This window comes from Rhipicephalus microplus, chromosome 6, assembly GCF_043290135.1.
Source record: "Rhipicephalus microplus isolate Deutch F79 chromosome 6, USDA_Rmic, whole genome shotgun sequence".
In the NCBI taxonomy this organism is placed as follows: Eukaryota; Metazoa; Arthropoda; class Arachnida; order Ixodida; family Ixodidae; genus Rhipicephalus; species Rhipicephalus microplus.
In genome coordinates this window covers 101,962,835-101,984,104 of record NC_134705.1, presented here as the reverse complement: position 1 = coordinate 101,984,104, position 21,270 = coordinate 101,962,835, and the positions used below count along the sequence as shown (strand labels likewise).

Here is a 21,270-nt window from a genome sequence, read left to right as displayed (position 1 = left end):
CCTGCTCGTGAAGAAGGAGATACTTTCTTTTGTTGCCATGACAGTATTTCTTCGTGTACGATAGAAAGCCTGGTTTCTTGCAGCTATTCCAGCATGCTTCTTAGGAATACCCTTCTTAAACGGGTAATAATGAGAGACATGCAAGCGTTCAGTAGCACAGTGGCACCTAAAGAGCACTGCACTCATTGAAAACGTCACTTGCCAGGGCAATTGACACTGTCAAACCTGCACGGGAATTCAATGTGTAGAAAAACTACCTATAGGCTGGTGGTCATACTATACTTAAGTGCTTGTTTTCTGCAACATCTTCTCCTGGTCACTATTTACTCATACAGATAAATATTTTGTTATAACTTGCGTGTGTTCTACTAAAATGGTTCTCAAGGTTGTTGGTAATATTGCCCGCTTATTGGTCAGCAGTTGCGCGAGGCTAAGTAATCAAGAAAGCAAAATTAACTTGATTATACTCCAATGACTTCAATAAGTGGCACAAATTCAGTCGGCGATGCCATTCGTGAAAAAAGGCACTTGAAGTTCATTGGGTCTACCTCTTTTTTGGGACACATTTGTGTATACTATCAACGTCGGGGGCTTCAAGTCAAGCCGTTAAATTGAGCATCACCTGCGATCAATGGCGTTGTGAAGAGAGAACACACGCACGTCGCTAATATTGCCGCGTAGTTCACAGAATTTCGCGCTACAAATATAACACTAAACTCGGGCTTCAATGAAGCTGTTCTGATTACAAAGAGGCCATCGTTTCTACAGTAACGTGCCTCTGTTTTAGGCCCCATTGATGCAATCTTCAGAATTTTCGTACATACGTTACGCTTTTCCGAGCGCCACATAAATTCAAACATTTTCTCTCCCTCAACAATTAATCACCACAAAACTCTACTCTAACACTCTTCATTTATTTTATTAGTAACCAAAGCTTTCGGTGTATGTTACCGCATTGCTGACAAATTACTTACGATATATTCACGGTGAATTCCGTATATTGTGAACATGAATGGTCGCAGACTATCATCTAGAAAAGACATAACACAAAATGTGTGAGTAGGAAAGTGAGTTTTTGTGAGCTCGTCGCGTTCCACACGTCATTGTCATATAGGAGCACTTGTCTATAATTCCGATAGACAAAACTAGCACACAATACATTTCGAAACTTTCCATGCAGTTTAAGATTTCTTTTTCTCGAGTATGGTGTATAGACTTCGCACTTGTCCGGAGTATATGTTACATTAGTATTACGTACGTCAGCAGCCTAGTGAAAGCATTTTTATGCTAATGCAAAGTGCCGATCTTAAGCTGAAAAAGACGACCTGCATTCCCGTTCTTACATTGACCAATTCGAAACCGCACGACCACTCGTGTACAGCCCATGGTCGTTGAGCAACTTCGGAGGCTGGTCACTGTAAGACGATTTCACTATCCTTCGAAGTAAGCATTTCACTAAAGTATAGTGCCAAGATGTGGGGGTACTCACTTCCTGTCCAAATGTAGGAACTTCATGTCCATGGAGTGTATGGAGGTGAACACGGACGTTGAACCCTGGACGACGCACTCTCGCGTCTCAGGCATGGCCACTGGCGTGCACGTGGCCAGGAAGACGGGTTCGTTTCGGCTGCACAGCGGTAGGTACGACACGAAGTGACCCTGCACCAGAACCACCTGCGAAAAGAAAGTTCGAAAAAAGGAGTCAAGAAAAGCGGCAGACGACAATATAAAGTATGGCATGCCTATAGCGCAGCCTGAAGTAACCTGCTGATGCTGAGGTATAGGAGGGTTTTGGTCACGAAAGATGATCAGGGAGGCAGAAAGAATTCACAACTTCAGAGTTGCAGATCGTTCACTAGCATTGTGCCACTTTACGGTTCCTGTACACATCGCGCAACAGTTTAATACTAAAAAGTCAAAAACTTCATTCTGTGTTTCTTTTCTTCTGATGACACAGCTTATTAAATGAGAGCTTGGGTTTTACCCGACTATAAATTCATAGATATGACGACATTTCTTATATGACGTATTGCGTGTCTGTGGCGTCTTTGAGGGTCAGCAGTCGGTATCATGTAAAGGCCGGCAGCACCTTTTAAACAGCATGCTTATTTGAATAACTGCATTTAGAGTTCCGGTTGAGGTTTCCTCTCGTACAATAAAGTGATCATGTTACCCTTTGCACCTCAATAAATCCTCCCTTGTCTATTCAGGTTATGTCAACAGCACTGCCTACAAGACATGAACATTGAGCGATGTACTTTGAAAACACAACGCGTAAGCTATAGGAATAGGTAGTACAACATTGCTTGTTCGAAGGGCAGATAAATGTCTGAACGGGTTCATGACCGCTCAAACTGCTGCATCAATATTGCGACGGTAGATGTAAGTGAATTCATCAGCAGATGTCATTCAAAGCACCACGCACACTCAATAATCTTCATAACAGGCTGAGGCGCAGGAAAGATGAAACGGATCTTCGTTGGTTAAACCAGGCTGGCACGTCAACACAAAAGAAAACGGACAGCAACTAGGCGCGCACATTGCAGTACTCTGTAAAGCTAGCAAGCAATAAGAAAGTGGTAATGCCTCAGATGACGTGTTGTTTGCATTCGGACAGTAGGAGTGGCAGAAAGGCACGGACTCGAGCCTATTAGTAGCTGTCATTCAACGCTTTGCGCACGCTGCTGATGCTTCGACAAACAGTGCAGAGGGCGAGTGATTGAAACCGCGGCGGTTAAGAAGACGAATGCACGTAGTTTGGGCGACAAGGGTCTTCCAGGGCAGCCGAGCGGAACAGGGGGACAGATACGCGGAACGCCTCTCTATTTCTGCACTTCTTTGTATGAAGAAGCGAAACGAAACGCGGATCCCTGTGAATAAGAGAGGCTCGCGATGGCCGATGCAGCTCAGCCCATGACGAAGAAAAAGAGAAGCGCTTCTTTTTCATTCCTTTCTGCAGAACGAGAAATCAATGCCGTCTTAGCAGCATGGGCGGGAACCGGCTCTAACGCAGGACTTAGCAAACGACCAACAGAAGAACAGCAGAAGATGATCGCAGAAGACGAACAAAAAAGCAGCAAAGTGCGAGGCCGAGAGTAGCAGAACGAAAATTGTTTCGTTCCCAGGGATAGGAAACGGCACTAGTGACTATAGAAGGCCTCGCTTGTACAAAAGAGCTTGTTCTTCTTTTTTTTTTTTCAATTGCTATAGTTTTAAAAAGCATATATGGTACACTTATTGTATTTTGTTTTCCTTTTGGGGCAGGATCATCTATACGTCGTCCTTACTACCCCCGTCAAAGACTCCCTCCCCCCCCCCCCCCTTCTCGCATACACTTTGCCTATATACCGCCCTCTTTGCCCCACAGAGCAGGCAGGCGTGTACTACTACAGCCATTGTTGCTTGTCTCAAGAGAGAAATCGCTGATCGTTTCGTTGAAATCGTCTCGAGTCTCTCGGAGATGCCCTGAACCGTACTGACGCGTCCCTTCTTGGCCGGAAAGTACTAGTGGCCTTTCAGAAGTCCGGATGTGAATTCTGCATAGCTCTGGTCTTCGTTGGCGATGCGTGTTTGTTGCGTACGCCACGAGTGCCTGGGAAAGAAAACACGGCGAATATTACGTCGTGGCTGCGTATTTTGACATAGCTCTTTGTGTAGCTGGCTGACTGTCGTAGCAAAATGGATAACTCATGCCACTTGCCAAGTTGTTCCTTACCCGTCTGCGGGATATTTTATCGCTTTCTTTATCTTTGATCTTCCGGGATTTTGGCAAACCAAGTGGTGCTGATGTGCGTGATGTCTTCTGTATGTATTTCATTGTTTTATTTCAGATATGTTTCACTCCGTTCGTCTAAACCGCTAATGTATGTCTTGTGCGAGTTGCATTGTTATTATAATTTTTTTTCTTTCTGTAGAATTCTAACGTGCATAATGTCAGGCCAAAAAACTGCCAGCATTAACGTTTTCATAGAGCTAAGCGTCCAAGAACGGTGTTCATTCAGCTGTTGTCCTGCAGCTCAAACTTGGGAACGTCCTTCCACGTACGGACGTGCAGTCAGCCGAAATTTCGTAAGCGCAGCCATGCGCACTTTTCGAATACGCATATGGGTGTTTTTCGGGACAAAATTCACAACAGGTTTTTTCGTCATACGTGCTAGTTGTAACTGTTCCCTCGATTTCTCTCCCGAAATTAATCATATGCTTTAGAACGTTTCTCAGAATAATTCCATACCAAAAGATTGTGTATTATAATCCATCAACACATCTCTCAAACTTGTGATATGGCTAGATGCGTCGTACGAGTGATTACAGGAATACGTGATGCGCCTGTACCGGAACTTTAGCGGCAAAACTATGGGTGGAACCACTACCCTGCTACATGAACCCTGATCTACATACCAGCCGTCAACTAGCACGTTCCGCGGCCCCTCAGGAGCGACACTCCGATCACCCTGGTGTTTTCTACGTATAGACGTCTCGGGCCCCTACCCCTCCAGTCACTTCACGGCCGCCGTGATCACGGAGGGAAAACACGTCGATCTATGGCCTCTCCTTTAGAGCCAACACTTTGACGCTAGCTGAGGAGGTCGCCACTGCTTTGGCCTCCTCGCATTCCACCTCACGCACCATTCTGACAGACTTGCACTCAGGCTGTTCACAATACCATCAGGGTTCCATCGCCCTGCTGGCGGCTCACCTACTTCGGGCAGCCTCTTGGTACTTCAACCCTCACCCCAATCGTATGGCGTGGACTCCAGGCCACCCTGGCCTGTCCGGCAACGAGGCGGAGAACGACGCCGCCCGCACTTCTCTCATCCAGCCATTGCCCCTCCGTGTCCCGAGTCAGAATCTGGCAATACAAAACTGGCGCACTTTCGCGACATTCTCGCCTATTACCGGGCTTCGCGCCATAAACGTGCGAATAATATGCCGCCTCAAGACGAACATGCATCTCAAACTGGTGGTCGCCAGGCATTTTTAGCCGGCAATCAGTGGCACCTGCTCGACCTGCCAGGTCCTGGCCGACACCTACTACGTCGTCGCTTGGTGCCCCACCCACCCCCTTCCTTTTCAACCCCCTTTTCCCATCCCAACTAGAAAGGCTTGGGAGAAGTACGTGTTCGGCCGCTCGACTTTGGATGCTCAACGCTCCTTGGTGAGGCGCGTTCGAGCAGCGGCGAACTCCATTGGCATCCCCGAATGGGGTCTTGCCACTCAAACATGCGATACGCCGCAAATCTCTAGTACATTATCTCTAATGAAATGTTTTCTACGACCACCTGATGCTGATAAAACTGTCATTCAGCTTGCTAAGATTCTTTTTACTACAATATCCAACTTGGCTCTTGGACGAAGCGCCGCCGCAACTATCGTAGCAACACAAGTTACGTCCGTGCAACGCAATGGTATGCGTAGCGCTCACACTCGTACGCCTCCTTCGTGAAAGAGCTCTGGCGAGCAGGCAGAGCACATTGTGTGCCGGTGTGCATCTTCCCCCGGATACCACTTTTCGTTTCTTCCATTGTCAAGGCGTGTGAGAATGCAGAGGTTGGAGCGAGAGAAAACGAGCTTTCAATCACCCTTCGACCTGCTGGGGTCGCTTATGATGTGCCCACCTTCTATATAGACTTCTCGGTCGCTTTGTTGCGTGTGCTTTTTCCCTTACGTATTTTTTGTGTCTGTGTGAGAATAATGACGGTATGCATGCGGACACTTGGCCTGAGAAGGGGCTCGACTGTTAATGATATCTTTTCGGTTGGTATGCAATTCAATATGACCTCGAACGATTTTTTTTCAACCGTGCAATAAAGGTATATTGATTACTAAGAGGCCCTTAAGAAAACGTTAATATCACAGTAACCGAGCTCCAAGGCTATATTATCGTATTTTGTTAACATGCTATGGTTAGAAACCCACTTTATAGAACAATGCAGTGTGCCTGCAGAATGAATGATTTCGGTTTTTACGACTACTCGAAGAGGCCGATCAATGCGAAGGTACACAGTACGCAAACAACTTCCCCGGGAATCCCCAGTATTGTGCAAGCGTCTTTCCTGTGAACCTTGGAGCCTTTGCGTGTTGCTTTCCGATAGAGCTGTCAGCGAACTGTCCCTCTGTACATCTGCCGGGAGCCTCACGTATACTATATCAGTTCGGGAACGTCTCATTGGGTGTAGTCTTCCAGGAGCTTCTGTTTCATAAACCACGTTTACCCACTCGGCAGCGAGAAACGGCAAGTTAAAACGAAGAGAATAAGTCGCACATTCTCTTGACGGCAATAGATGCCGTTTGCGTGTATATAGTTCGTACGTAGAACTTGTTGGCAAAGGCGACGGGTTTTCGATAGTCCGACGCGTGAAGTTAGGCCTCGGTGAAACAACGCTGATTTGGGAAAATATTTTCGTGTACGTGTTCCGAAAGTTCATGCAATAACTCATCGTCAACACGTAAAAGAAGAATAGTGCGCAAGTCCTGATTAACAAGTTGCGTTTTATCTTATTTCATCAAGGCACGTGTCGAGCAACCAGAAATTCTAATCATGGTTAACGATAAGCGCCGAGTATGTCCTTGGTACAGCTATGTAGTGTCCTTCCGTAAAATATTATAGTGTTATTGTGTTAAAATACTGATAGCGCGAAAATGAACGATACACGAGCAAACTGACGCAGACAAGCCCCTCTTTTCTTCCACCAGCTTGACCTTCGTTCATTTTTCGGACCACAGGACTTCATGAGTGCTTGTGAAAGAACAGCGCTGTGTATAGTCTCGAGCTGCCTGTTCATGCATTTCTTTTTTACTCTTCTTTTTTCTGTCAGTCTTTTTCCTTTCTACTATTTCCCCTTTCCCCCACCCTAAGTGTAGGGTAGCGAACTAAGCCAAGCTTGGTTAGCCTCCCCGCCTGTCCTCTGTATTTCCTCTCTATTCGCGCGTGCTGTCAGTACCTTGTGCAATTGAGTACCGCCCAGTTCTAACCTTCACGCTTTAATATTATCAAGAAACTTAAGTTATGAATTGACAAAGCTGTGCAATGAAAGCGCACCTTCTGGTCACCGAAGCGCATTTGTCGGCGTGCGTTTCGCGACACGTTCATGCGGCAGAGGAACAGCCTCGTGTCCGGCTCGTGGTGCAGGACTCCCAGTGGGTTCGGGCTGCGCATGAGCTCGGCCTGGATCGCCTGGTGGTCCTGCTTCTCGATGATGTCGTACACGCTGTCGCCGTGAATGAGGAGGTCCTCCTGCGAACGGTAAAGACAGACCAAATGGCCACATTTGGCTCAAGAGGATGTTTGATTTCAATTTTCATATAAGTTACGCTAAACTAACCATCAGTATCATATTTGAAAAAAAAACGAGCAGGTGAGACTTAGTTCACAGTGTAACAGCCTAAACGTAATAATACAGCAGGACTACAAAGGAAACTGTGCAGACTTCAAATAATGGCTTATGTTTGAATCTGGTTGTACATTCATAGCAAGCTCTGAAAATCCCACGATATGTATCCAAAAATAAAGAGAACATAAGCGGCTTTTCCATAGACACGCGATCCACTGCTTCATCGTCTCAAGCGCATAATGTTCACCTCTTGAATATTGAGAGAAACTAATAATATTTTAGTTAACGAGATTTCGGGTGACATCTTGTCTGGTATCGATGGTTTTTTTAAGTGCGCAAGCTCACCGAAAAATAAATCATTACTTCAAAGAAGCACTCAGCCTAGTGCCTTCTTTGTGCCCTATTAAGCTTGTGCTGTGACCTGGGAACTGGTCATTTATAACCGTTTCACCGATGTTTCGCCTCTGACTTTCATTTGCCCAGGCAACCAGACACTGTTTTGTGAGACATTGGACGGAACAGTTCCACGTTTTCAATCCTGCCTTCGACTCTAGTGCGCTGCAGGGTTGAATTCTATTCTATTTGCTAAATAAATTCGAATTGTCTTCGCCTCTTCTACCACCTCATAAACTTTCTTGACAAATTACTACAATGAGTAATGACGCTTATCGGTGAGCAATTTTGTTCTCCCGAGCAGATCCAACACTGTCTACTTCCACAAGGTTGCACGCATGTAAAAAGCATACACGTTGAAAGCGAGGACACCTTATCTGCCTCGGTTCAGCTTCTTTTTTTTTTTTTTTTGCTTAGCTAGCAGCGCAAGCAGAGACACATGTTGATCGCTTGACTCGAAGCCTACTTTCTTCTGTATCTCGGTTGCATCTCGCGTGCGCTAACGATCCTGCGCTTGTAGCGGCCGCCGCGGTCAGCACACAGAGGGCGTCGGTGAGCGAACGCGGCGACCTCGGTCGGCAGACGGGTGGACCATTTGTTTTGCTTCGATAACTGCAGTGCATGACTGGCGGGCATACAGGGGTTTTAAGCGATGCTCGTACACAGACGTCCCCGCCCATTTCTGTTCACCCACAATTTTGCCCGCAGCAACTTCATGTATCCGCTATGCTGGCAATATTCCTGGTAGCAACATCCTCGACATATCTTTATGTCGGCGGCAAATTCGGCTCGGTGTGGACAACCTTGTTTCTCCCGTGTTCGTGCGGTTAAGTTATTAGCTAGTTGGGTTGGCACTGCGCTAATGAAGCATGAACATAAATGAAAAAATAATAATTAAAATCATTTAGTACAAAACCCGTTAAACAATAGAATTATCCGCATTTATAGCTGGTCCTCGCTGCTGTGGGATAAAAGTGTCAAGGCCACAACATAATTAAGGCAAAAGCCTCAGGTCGTCTGTAATGCCCAAATGAAATCAGACCAGGCATTCTTGCAGCTCTCTTGCGCAGAAGTTTCGTTTCATAAAACTATGTTGAAGTGCGATGCCACCGTATAATCTGGACCATGTGAATAAAGCGACTAAACTTGAAAGATCCTTGCTAAAGCTGCAGATTTAGGTTACCCATTATAGAAGCCCCCTAAACAATCTCCCTCGAAAGGCAAGTCGGCCTGGTTGTTTTATGTCGCCCGAAGCGGTAACTGTATTCAATAGACACCGTATATGCATAACGAAAATATGAGTCGCCCTTCTAAAACAAATGACGCAGCGACTTCCACGACATATCTGCACCACTCAAAGACCGCGAGAAACGACCTGCACAGTGGTCATATTTCTTTCTCGGGAACGACTGTCACCGTGTCGTTGGGCCGTGGTCCCCGAAGCGCATGTAGGCCGCTTATCGGCTGCTAACTCAATTACCAGGCTCGGCTCGGCTGTCCACTATACACCGAAAAACACAGTTCCCGCATGCGCAGGTCTTTCGTGTATGCTCACCCGAAGCAACCATATGCTGCCACAGCCTTGGCACGAAGCCCGTGCTGCTAATTAACGCCCCTACACTCATTACAGGCTTGCGCCATATTGTTTCTTGTCGCGCAAGGCAATGTAAATATATACAGCAAGAAAATGAGTGTCTAATTGCTCAGTGACTCGTTAGTTTTCCTTGATTTTATCGTGAGTTATAGTCGTTCTGTAGGCGTAGCCGACGGCGTGGGAGTGGACCGACGCATGCGTTGTAACGTGCCTACCGACAAGTTAGCCTGCAGTGGCAATCGCGACACGAAAATCACGCATGCGCGCATCGTATAAGTGAAAAAGTGTAAAGCAAAATGAAGGAAAGGCTCAAGGGGTATCGATGACGTCAGCCGCCCTTCGTAATTCCGTTGATTTTATTGATAGCGAAGATAGGGTTTCACGCTGTAGCTACGCGCATTCTGGTTCAATTTATCCGCTTGATTGCGGGCTTTTTTATCCACTGGCGTTTGCGATAAGTTGATCTTGCCAACACCCGGATAAGAAGAAATTGCCGACGCCAGTGTTAAACGAACAATCGGACGTTATACATACACGTAGCGATAGAGTGTCAGGAGGATTGGAATTAGTTTCCAGTCAACCCTCACGTTTCGCATGTGTTATAAAACATAAAGAGGCAGATAATACAAGTGAACTATGGAGAAGAATATTTGTGTGTTTGACAAAGGTTATGTTTTTTTTTTTGTTCAGTTAATACAAGACATCATGCTTCACCAAAGTATAAGAATAGCACAACCTCATGTTTTTCAAAAATGCCAGGATCAGCTGAAATTAGGAAAGTACGTTTTTCACAAACGCTTGCACCACATACTTGTTAGTATATAGATAACAAGCCATGAATAAACGTCCGACCTGGCTTTCTATGGGCTTGATGGTCCTCACTTTTATACGCAAGGACAAAAGAACCCCAAGGAGTTGATTTATAGCGGCACTGTTTACCTGATGCTAGTGAGCCTCAACAGTACTCAGCAACATGAAACTTTTATAAGCTTGTAAATAAGAAGTGCGAATAGCTGAAAGCTAAGCAAGTTACCCACTATTAAGCAACTGGTTACCAAATCGAATCACGGTGCCACAAAAAAGTAACCACAAAGGTACGTTCTAGGACGGCTTAGGCAGGTCGTGGTGTACTACATCAAGAACGCCACCCAAGCTGCAGTCTCTCACATGCTTCAGCTTCGAGTAAGATTCATCGGCTGTAGATCATATATACATGATTATTTTCGTTGTCGAACGGGTACATGGCCACCACTAGATCTCAATGTATGCGTAACGGTTCCTTTCGAATACAAGTTGCTCGCACGGGTCGCTTCGCTATAAATAAGCAGTGTATGTTTTTCTTCGATATCCGCATTAGCAACGCTGCGGGACATCACGCCTCACGTCGTGACGAATGCTGCTCTTTTACCTTGTTTGCTTGTGTTACTGGCACATTGAAACAGCGATAGCATTCGTCGTGCACCAAGCGAGGCGTGATGTCCCCGAGGTACCCCGATTCCACATATCACGGCGTGCGGGACCACGCAGCCGGGGCGCGTGCGATTATCGAGAATGAGTCGTGTGCGGTCTCTCTCCTTCTCAGTCCCTGTTTCGCTCGCAGCTGACAAGAGCTCGACTAAAAAGAAAGACGGGAGAGCGGGGGACACAGATTAACTCGGTTCATCGGGGAGAAAGCTGTTCTTCTACTTCAGAGCGTACACACACGACCAACGACCGTATTAGTTGCAGCTTCTTCACTTCTTCATCTCGAAGCGCCGTAGATACGCGGTTAATTGCAGCCTCTCTTCGCCCTTATTTATCGATCATACCTTCCCCTCTCTGCTTCTCTGTGTGGAAGTGGCCTCCGCTGAAGAAGAAGACGGTGATGCTTTCTCTCTCTCGCAAAGGGGTCAGCACTCGTCGTGTCCGGTTCGCGACACGTTTTCCGACGAATACCGCTTCTTCGCCGAGCCACGCCTCTTCGATGGCGTAATGAGATCAAGTCCCTTTACGTCCGGCGTCACGTGGGCGTGGTCGAGATGGCGTCAAGAGCTCGGTTCAGACCGCAAATTGCAAGAGCGACACCGCATTTGCTTGTTCTTACTTCACACGCACTCGCAACGCGTTTCGAGTAGTGCCTCAAAGGTGCTGAAAGATTGCATCATCAAAAACGTTGTTGCTTCATCTTCTTTTTGTTACTCACCACATCACTTTATTCGCAATACTTCACCACCGATTCCTTCTTTAACTTACTGGCTTCACTACGACATGATGTAGAGATTTAGCCACGTAACTTTTTACTTCAGTTGTAACATCAACGTATACCTGCAGTTTTATTGTTCCCGCTTATCTACGGTACACTTCATAACCCATTTTATACTCTCACACGCCGTGTTTTGTTTTTGTTTTTCAATAAAAACCAGATCAATCCATCGACAATGTTACACTGTCATCTTTCAAGCAGGACACAAGGTGGGCAGTTCGAGAACAGCTGCTTGGGGACGCTGCTTAGTCACGAAAAACCTGACCCCCAACGCACCACGTAATTGTGCGTGACATGCGCAGAATATCGCACACGACGAAAATCCTGCCCATGGATGGATTGATGAACTTTGTTTGGTCCTTCGGAACCTGCTTTAGCCTGTTGCGGGCCGCTCCCACGTCGGAACAGAGAGACCAAGTCTCTGTCACCAAATAGATCAAAGCCTCTCTTACTCCGGTAGAGCGTACGTGACTTCTTGGCCGGATCGTCATTTTCAAGGCGTATTTCACAATTGTCTCTTGCATTATTTTCACTTCATTGATTGACATTACTCAGTCGTCTTTATTGATTCGCGCACGTTTATTCATGCAGCATGCTGCACGAATAAATGTGCAATATCGAGAAGCATGAAATGCTCTAGTATCGAGAAGTTGAACTTTTCCTACGCAAGCGACTCAAGTTCGGGCTCATTAACGACTCATATTTAAGTGTTGATTATTCTGAGCGCCGAGATCTTTGTTGGGGACTGCAACTTTGTTTGTATTAATACACTGTGTGTAATTTTAGACGAGATCGGTTGTTGCTCTAAACAGCACCGAATCAACTCCGTGCAACAGGAAATTTCTTGAAGCAAAAAAAAAAAAGAAAAACGTGTACGCGAGGTGGAAAACGACGAGAAGTGTAGAAAAGCTCTCTTGGGTTACAAAAAGAAGGTGACCTAAAACTTATAACGGCGCTCGTAGTGGACAAGTCGGCTCCAATAAATGCGCGACTGCTTATCACCTCAAGCTTCCAGCTTTCATTGAGCTTATCTCTATTTTGTATCTGTCCTTGCAATTACATTTCTTGCTCGGCCCTCTGAACACGAGCTTGTGTGCAAGAGCACACTATATAAGCACCAAGGTTGCAAAACATAGCAAATCTATGATTGTCGAATGCCCAATATTGCAGTACCTGATTCGTAAGGTGGTGCAAAATAGAACGAGATCCATTTACATAATGAAGGAAATAGTGACAAAAAAAGGTGCATTTAGAAGTATAAAAGTGCATTTTCACGTAAGTAGAGTGCAGAAGTCATCTCACCATAGAGTGGCCAAGGTATTCGGCAGCGTTGTCCGAAATGTAGAGGAGCTTCCCGTTTTGCGTCATCATCATCAGAAAGCCACTCATCGCCTGCAATGCGAAAAAAAAATAAAGAATTTTAAAAATATTTTCACAAAGAACTTGTATTTTTTTTCAATTGATCATACAATATGTAGCAAATAATTCAGATGTTATAGCATTCAATCGTTTTGTTTCACTTGCCGCGAAGTTTTAGTTCAAATTGTGCAGTTTCAGTTTATGGCAAGGGGATACAATGTTGCGTCCCGGTTTCAAGTTCCGTGAACTTTAAAGCTCAATAGTCACGCAAATCCTATCGCAAAGTTTACTGATAACTACACGCACAGAAGATGCAGTTGGCGTATAACTGTTCGACGCACAAATCAAACAAAACACACGTATGGAAAGCAATACGACTGCATGTTATAGTACATCACAAGCCATGTCCTCAGATATCTTCGTTTTTTATCTTTAAATATCAGCTGCATGAAATATAAAGTCTGACGAGCTTATGAGAAATGACAAAGGTAGATTTGGAAGAGGCACATGTGCAGAAGGAAATCAATTTCTTTTCTCAAAAGAAATCGACACTGTTACGATCGCAAAGACGCTGTACACGGTGTGGTGTGCACAAGGCAATCCCTCCTTTCATTACAAACACGCGGATACAGATATATTGCATACATCTCGCACCGGTCGAAGGAAAAAAAAACTGATTGGCTTCAACCGGCGATCGTTATCTCTTCCTTCGAAAGAAGAATCTAGCAATCGCAAAATTACCTTAGGGAACGAAACAAAAAGAAGGAAAAGGAGCAAACATGCGCAAAAGGATACGTGGCGGCTCGTTTGTAACGAGCATTCATCCATCTCGAACACCTCTCATTCGTTCTTTCCCTTTGTTTTTCATCATGGTGCATGATACAAAGTGAAAGAAAGAAAGGAAGAAAGAACAAAAGAAAGAAAGAAAGAAAGAAAGAAAGAAAGAAAGAAAGAAAGAAAGAAAGAAAGAAAGAAAGGGGAAAAGGGGGAATGGATGGCGCTGCTCATGCATGAAAGTATCGATGCTCGCGGCAGCAAGAGCCGGGTCTCAATACATGCGACTACTCAAGCGAGCGCGCGCAGTTATTATTAGTTTCTAAATTCGCTGCGTGTTCCGGCAGCAGCAGCAGCTCTATGCGAGTGGCCCTCCGTTCGCGCTACGCTTCCATCGCCAATGCGCCGAAGCTCCAAATGAGTTCCGGCACAGCCAGACGCGCACGAAGCGTTGTTGTTTCGAGAGAGAAGCAGTTTTGCGGGAGAGCAACACAGCCGGACTCTCTCTGTGAGGAGAGGAATTAGTCACCAAGAAAGAAAAAAAAAACGCGGCTTCCTCAACACACGCCTATGCGCAAGCTCTATAGCGGGCGAGTTGCTTAAGGTGCGAGTTATTCGGTGAGCTGTTCGCGCGGTTCACCGTTGTTTAGCCTGCGGTTTCGGGGCGTGGTTCCTTCCTATCTCACCTTTTTTGTTTGTTTCGTTCTAGTGCTCGTCTATGCTCGCAATGAGTGTATACCCGCTCAGAAGGAACTAGCTGCTGTATGCGCGAGCGTAATCGGGTGGAGAGTCGTAGGTCCGCAACTGAGTGGGTGTGCGTTTGTGTGAACTCTCGGTGCATTTTCTGAGAACTGTCTAAATGAGGAAACGGCAGCTTCTCATCCGGGTTTCACTATGCATTTGCGAGGTTCGCGTACGCGGTCAGCGTATAACACCGCCTCGCAAGAATGAACGGTTGCTAAAGATTCTTGTATTGCCGATTCGTTTTTCTATTTATTACTTCCCGCGCGGCAGTAGATACGCTGTAAGAGTATTAGCTCGTTAAGATACTTGCTTTTTTTTCTTTAGTGGTTTTATCACTCATTTCTTCCTTGCCTTGCGTGCGTACGCCTGCCCACCAAGTGAGCGGTAGGCTATGTCGCGGGGATTTCCCCACTCGTTTACTACACGCTAAAATATCATGCCGCGTTTCGGTGACCACAATATTATCAGAACAAGGTCTCTCAGCCGGATCTCTCTCGTTTGTGACCAATACTCTAGTGTGAAGCTTACTCTTTCTCATCAACGCGGTACGGCTCTATACTTCTAATCAAGTGGCTTCTACTGGGAAAACAATGAAAAAAAAACACAGCCGGTCACACACTGAGAACAAAACGAGTGTCCCTTACACACGCCATGTCAACATGGCCTGACATTTCTGTGGTGACAGTCGCTTTCGGCAGTGCTTAACTGCATTGACAGTAATCCCACCCGTGAGCGCAAAATAACCACAGATAGCTAAATAAAGGTATTATTGATCCTCCTAAGTGGCATGAAAGTGTCGACTTTACTGTGCATTTCGACGGCGGCCTATGAAAGTTGTCTAAACGATACACGCTCCCACTTTAAGAGATTTGAAATTTTCAACACCGGTTTTATTCGCAGTAAGACGTTGCCTTTTTGGCTATGTTAGAAAATGTGAGAAATCCGTTTTGTTCCGGCGTGGATTCGGATCCCTATATCGTAAAGTGCCATGGGAGGAATTCGACAGATTCTTTCCTACAGCCACAGAAAACGGTACCGCGAGACCGTCTTCAGCCTCATGATGCTGAAGCCAAATACGACGTACCTCGTAGGTACTAAGCTACATAATTGAAACCAAACGCTACGTCCTCTGGAATAGACGGTGCCTTACCAATTAATACGTCGTCAACAGATTCCTTGTGAATGTTCACATACACTGTATGAGACTACGTGCATTCTATTGATAGAACACTACAACGCTCTATATCTATTGTGGAGTAAAGGAAAGCAAATATTGTATCGATTATGTGGTACTGAGAAGTCATCACATTAAAATCATAGCCAATGGAGCGAAAATCTGGAATGTCGTAATGCTTGGTGAAGTGCAATGTGTTTACGCTTTTCCGAGGTTATTTCAGTGATAAGCAATAATTCAATTGATTGGCTGATTGATTAATTAATTGATTGATTGATTGAATGATTTCTTGATTGATTAATTGATTAATTGATTAATTGATTAATTTATTGATTAATTGATTGATTAATTGATTGATTGATTGATTGATTGATTGATTGATTGATTGATTGATTGATTGATTGCAGACACTCACGGAACCTCACTCACAAGACATCAACAAACCGCCGAGCAGCGGTCACCCAGGTGGTTTCCGCGGAAACATGCATGCTATAAATAAAAGCGAGCGTTCCATTAGGTCGATGGGAGAACCTCGAGGCTCACGCAGGTATTTCTTTGGTCTCCGTGTCGGGTGAGTCACGAAGGAAAACACACTCGCCACGGGTCGCGTGCAAGCGCCGGCCACGCACGCACGCACGACGACAACGATGACGCCTCGAGTTGTCGTCGCGTGCCGCCAGGTCGTCCGTCATAAGAAATGGAGAGTCCTCCAGCGCAGCAGAACCGGATCTCGATCGGAACGCCAGATTAGACGCCCGGACGGCGAAACGTGGCGGAAGAACGTCGCCGTTCGCGTCGGTATGCGGAGAGTGAGCACCACCGCAGTGCACCAAAGACGTGCGAATAAGCGAGACGTCTAGTAACTCGATCGTGCGTGCTTAGTAGGGTAACATTACAATGAAAACAACTATGAAGATAGGGCATTGTTTAACAGAACAGAGACATGAGTTGAAGCTTGCGATCATTCTCTTTCTAGTGTTATCTTACCAAAGCGTATCGCCAAATGGCCAAGAACTGACTAGCCCCTTTCGTCGCACTACGCACTCCTGCGAAAGCTAAGCTAGCGATTCCAACGTACGCATTCAGCCTTAACTGTAAGGTAATCGCTGTGTATACAGTAGCGTTACTTTCTCTTAGGCGATCGGAGAGATTCAGGTGCCGGAGCACGGCCGGTTGTTGACAAGGCTTCAAAGGAACGTGAACACTGGTGAAGGAAAGATGCAGAAACACATCGTAATACACTTTCAATGTCGAGAGCAGTGCCAAATTCGCTTCTCACGCCACACTTTTGTCTTGTATGTAGCACGTCGACGAGGAAACTTCAGTTCTCTCATTGCAGTGAAGCCTCGCTTTTTTGTTGTGCTGATCACATTTTGGGTGGCGTCACTGTTTCCGGCATCCTTCTTGCCGAGCGCAAAGAAAAGTTGAGCTACTTCTCAGGTACAAGTGGATCTGCGAAAACCCGTATGTGCTCCAAACAACACGCACCGCAATATATACAGTATATATGGTGGACAAGTTACTACGCGGCGCAAATGAGAGAAATGTGGCTATAAGAGAGGAAAAGAAGAGAAAAGTGAGCCCCGTAACTGTCTGCATCAGGGTGCGACACCTCAAGAGTAGCTCACAGGGAATGGGGGTGAGTGGGGATGAAAAGGATAGAAGTAAAGGTATATATAGAGAAAGATGCGCTGAAAATGAACACCCTCTGCCGTTTCCTGTGAATGAGCAGGCATCTAAATTGGCAAACAGCACCAGGAACAGGAAGGTCGGTGACAGCAAACTGAAGAGTCCTGGTGTAGAGAAGCAAGAAAGTATTATAAGAAAAGATGATCGACGGTCAAGCTCTATACCCCCCCCCCCCCCCGAAAAAAAAAACTGCAACCAGAATATGAACGCAGAAACAAGCAGCGCCGCATAGACGTGAGACGATGTACAAGTCTCGCCAGTTTCGCGTATCGGCCAATCTCCGCATATCCAACGCTGGTCTTGACAAGAATCTCATAAAGGACAGGTCCTCTGCCCATTACTTTCTTTACTTTTGAATTAACAGTTCAGTTTAAATGAACCTATGTCTAGGGATCGCGTTTAGGCGCTACAGTGTCAACATTCAACTAGGGCAATAATCCTTAACACTGTTCACTTCTGTACGTAACTCATCTATACCGCGCCCAAAAGACGAAGCAGAGCTCCTTGGAGAAATAACCTGATCAAGACAGAAAGAGAGCCGGTAACTTTCTTTGAAATAAGCAGTATTCTTTTACGGCTTTATTCTTCGTTTCGCCGGTATCAAGAACCACAGCCCGCATATCCCTTCCAAAGCACATGTGCCTGAACGTGTTCATAATAACCGGCCAACTTAAGTTGCTTTATTTTGTTTGTTTTTTTCATCAGTCCCCGCGAGCTCCCATTAAAACAGCGGGGAGGCGACAATCTGCCAAGCAAGTTATGGAAAAGAAGAGGCGAAAGAGATAAAGTGACAGAGAGAACGGTGATGCCGCTTGGTGCTATCGACGACTCGAAGCACCTTCTCCGGTCACCACAGGCACGGGTGTACGACGCAGCGACCCGCACCTCGGTATACGGTCATCATGTGCGTGCTTATGGTGGCCACCTATCCGCTGCGCCTCACTTATGCACTCTCCCTTACGCTGTTGTAGCCTTCGCCGTTGATGTCTCCGCGCGGCTATTGCCGAATGCAGCGACGATCGCAGGTGATCTCTCTCCCTCTTTTTACGAGGCGTAAAAAAGAACACCGACACCATAACCACGACGACCTGTCCGGAGCGTGGGTCGCATTACTGGCCCGGACCGCTTTAAAGTGGACGTTGCAGGCTGAGGTGGGGGAAGGAAAGAACTGTGGTCGTTGAGTGCTGGTGGGACACGATCATGTGCCCGTCGAAGGTGAACGCGCAGTGGCGTCTAAGAAGGCGGCGGCGGCGGCGGCACCTCTGTGATCTTCTCTGGCACGCCGTGGTCACGCGACAGACACCATATGCGCGTGACGTCATGCAAAGACCTGGTCACCTTATAGTGCCGTCCTTATGACTATCGTCCCGGATGTAAGAGCGTGTTTCGAAGAATTTGGATTTGCATTTATCGTCAGGGTCGGCAAATTCTTAGTCTCTCCTTACGTATGTATTTTGCTTTCCTTTCTTTCTCGCAAGGGCTCAAAGACTGCGTCTTCGAATTTCAGTGAACGGTTCATATATTTTTTTCTGGTTTTTCTGCTCCTTAGTCTGTGTGTGTGTGTGGGGGGGGGGGGGGGGGGTGTTAGGACTATGGGCTATCGTAGACGGTTTCCACTATTGTACAGTGCCAGCGTGACACAAGCATCACTGCGCGCGCTGAACATTTCCTCCTCACCATTCTCTCAGCTCTCTCTCATATCTATACTCCCTTTCCCCCCGGTATTAGGTAGCCAACCGGTCACGTGTTGCGTTAACCTCCCTGCGTTTTTCTGATTTGCTTCCTTCAGTTCCGCTGCTAGAATCCGTCTTCACTCATACCTGGTGCTCTAAAGCATGCCCTGAGCGCCGATTGATCAATTCGCGGAAAACTGCGCGGTCGAAGCCACCTGAGAAAACGTGGCGTTCGCGTAAGCTTCGGCTAACGCACGGCGCAAGGCGCTGTCGTCACCCAGAAGTGCGTACAATTGAACTAAAGTAATCCATCTCGAGACAATACACAAAAGATTGCCCTCCCATTGCCTGTCCCACAAGCTCTGATTACACCTTTTTCTTTATTCTTTTTTTCTTTCTAACAAAATGGGCGGGCAGCGGAAAAACAGTGCGCTGGACCAAAACACGCTAAGTTACACGCTTTCACATTCACACGTATACACAATCGAGACAGTTACACCTGATGGCTTTGCCACGGGGCTTCGAGAGAGAGCTCTGCCGTGACGGCTGGTGGGGGGACGCAAAGAGCACTGCGTGTACTTGTGCAGGGTAGGAAGGGGTGGAGGGTCGCTGTTGAGGTGTAGCAGGGAAATACGATGCACAGGCCTGGACGATGTAGCGCGCCGGGGGAACAACCCACATCGTGACGAACTTCTCGCGCGATAAGCGAAGCCGACCGACGAGCGCGCACACAAAAGTGGACAGCCCCCGGCCCGTACACCACCCCTCCTGGTGTGTGCGCTTGTGTGGGTGCTCGCGTGCGTGTGTTTGTAGGTGTGTTCGAGAGTGTCTGCGCGTTCACACGACACGACCTCCGCAACGCCCTCGTACACCGCAGCATTTTCCTTTTTTTTTTTTTCACTACTCGCCCTGCACCGGGAGCCGCTTACCGCATAGAACCACGCGTAAGCCGATGGCTAGCTGTTGCTTTTCTTCATTTCCCAAGAACTGCGTAAAAGTAACCATGACTGCATCGAGCAGCGAAAGAACTAAAACATCAAGATATGAATTTTAACAGCTTTGTCTGACGTGACTTTTGCAGATTTTCGCATGATGAATCGCATACAAGGTGCAGTTATTGTTTACATGAGTTGATTTTCTGTTCAGACAAAAATTAAAGAATTTTTGATTGCTGCACTTTAGCCACGTATAAGTTATATGTTACTTCATACAACAAAAGGCGGATTCTATTACAACACTGCCAAATGTTATTCCACAAATTTATTTATAGGCTCTCCTGGGTGGCTCAGTGGTTAACGCCTCGCTTTCAAATTTATTTATGTGTGGCCCGGCTATCAATTTTATCTGGCCCTATGAACAGCCTACGCGAATCACTAAAGGAGCTTTTATTCGTTCGATGCACGTGGCCAGACCTTCTCGCCTGTTGTAGTTGGGCAGAAACACCACCATGAACGCACGTATGCAATCGATCACCATTACGCCGTAATGGGTAGCCCAGAATTGCAGAGCGAAAGACGACCGATCGCTCACTGGAAAGAAGGATGACGTGGTATGAAAGGTTTGCGGTACTGACAGATAAGGGCTTGCACATTGTCACGTTCTGCCTTTGCAGCATTTCTTGCATTAACGTCACATCTGACGGCACGCATTTCTCGCAATGCTGCTGCCAAGTAGAGCAGCCAGGAGAACAGTATGAATAATTCAGTGAATATGTGATTGGTGCGCTCATGAAAGAACTGCACAAGGCCAATTTCAAGCATGGTGTATAGCTGACACGTGCAGATCGATCGAGAAGTTTCTACATGCCGAGAATTCCGCAGCACACCTTTGCGAGCTCCCTGACAAATTTAAAAGTACGCTACGCACATACTATAGGGGTATTGTGGATAACTCACTCAATACTATATCGCAACATGATAGCAACTCGCAGTCAAAAGCACTAACATCTCCCGGGGGTCTCTACTATTAATTTACGAAAGTCATTCAAGAGCACTGCTCGGAGCGCAACGATCCAGTGACTATCACTTTTTTTTTTATTGTAGTCGCATCCATCGACATTCCACAGCGGCCGGGCGAGATTTCGCCGACGCAGAATTCTCCGGCAGGCACATTATTACGACCCTGCAGCGGCGCCATCTATCGAGCGACCAACGCAGGGTCATAGAAGGCGTTTCTTACGCAGTCCACGCCGCGGTCTGTACACTGTCAGCGGATATGCGCCCTGTAAAACATGCCCGGCGTGGCCGGGTAAAACTGTTCCCTTCACCTCTTCCCCGCATAGTTTTCTTGTTCCTTTC

At 46.5% G+C, this 21,270-nt stretch overlaps 1 protein-coding gene across 1 annotated transcript in view; it reads right to left on the bottom strand.

Annotated features, from left to right (window-relative positions):
- dysf (neuronal PAS domain protein dysfusion) overlaps positions 1-21,270 on the bottom strand; it is a 160,513-nt gene that overhangs the window by 23,032 nt on the left and 116,211 nt on the right. Inside the window, exons 4-6 of the mRNA XM_075866296.1 lie at positions 12,863-12,952; positions 7,040-7,234; positions 1,490-1,674 (exon numbers count right to left, since the gene is read on the bottom strand). Coding sequence (XP_075722411.1) covers positions 1,490-1,674; positions 7,040-7,234; positions 12,863-12,952 — 470 coding nt within the window. The remainder of the gene's footprint in view (positions 1-1,489; positions 1,675-7,039; positions 7,235-12,862; positions 12,953-21,270) is intronic.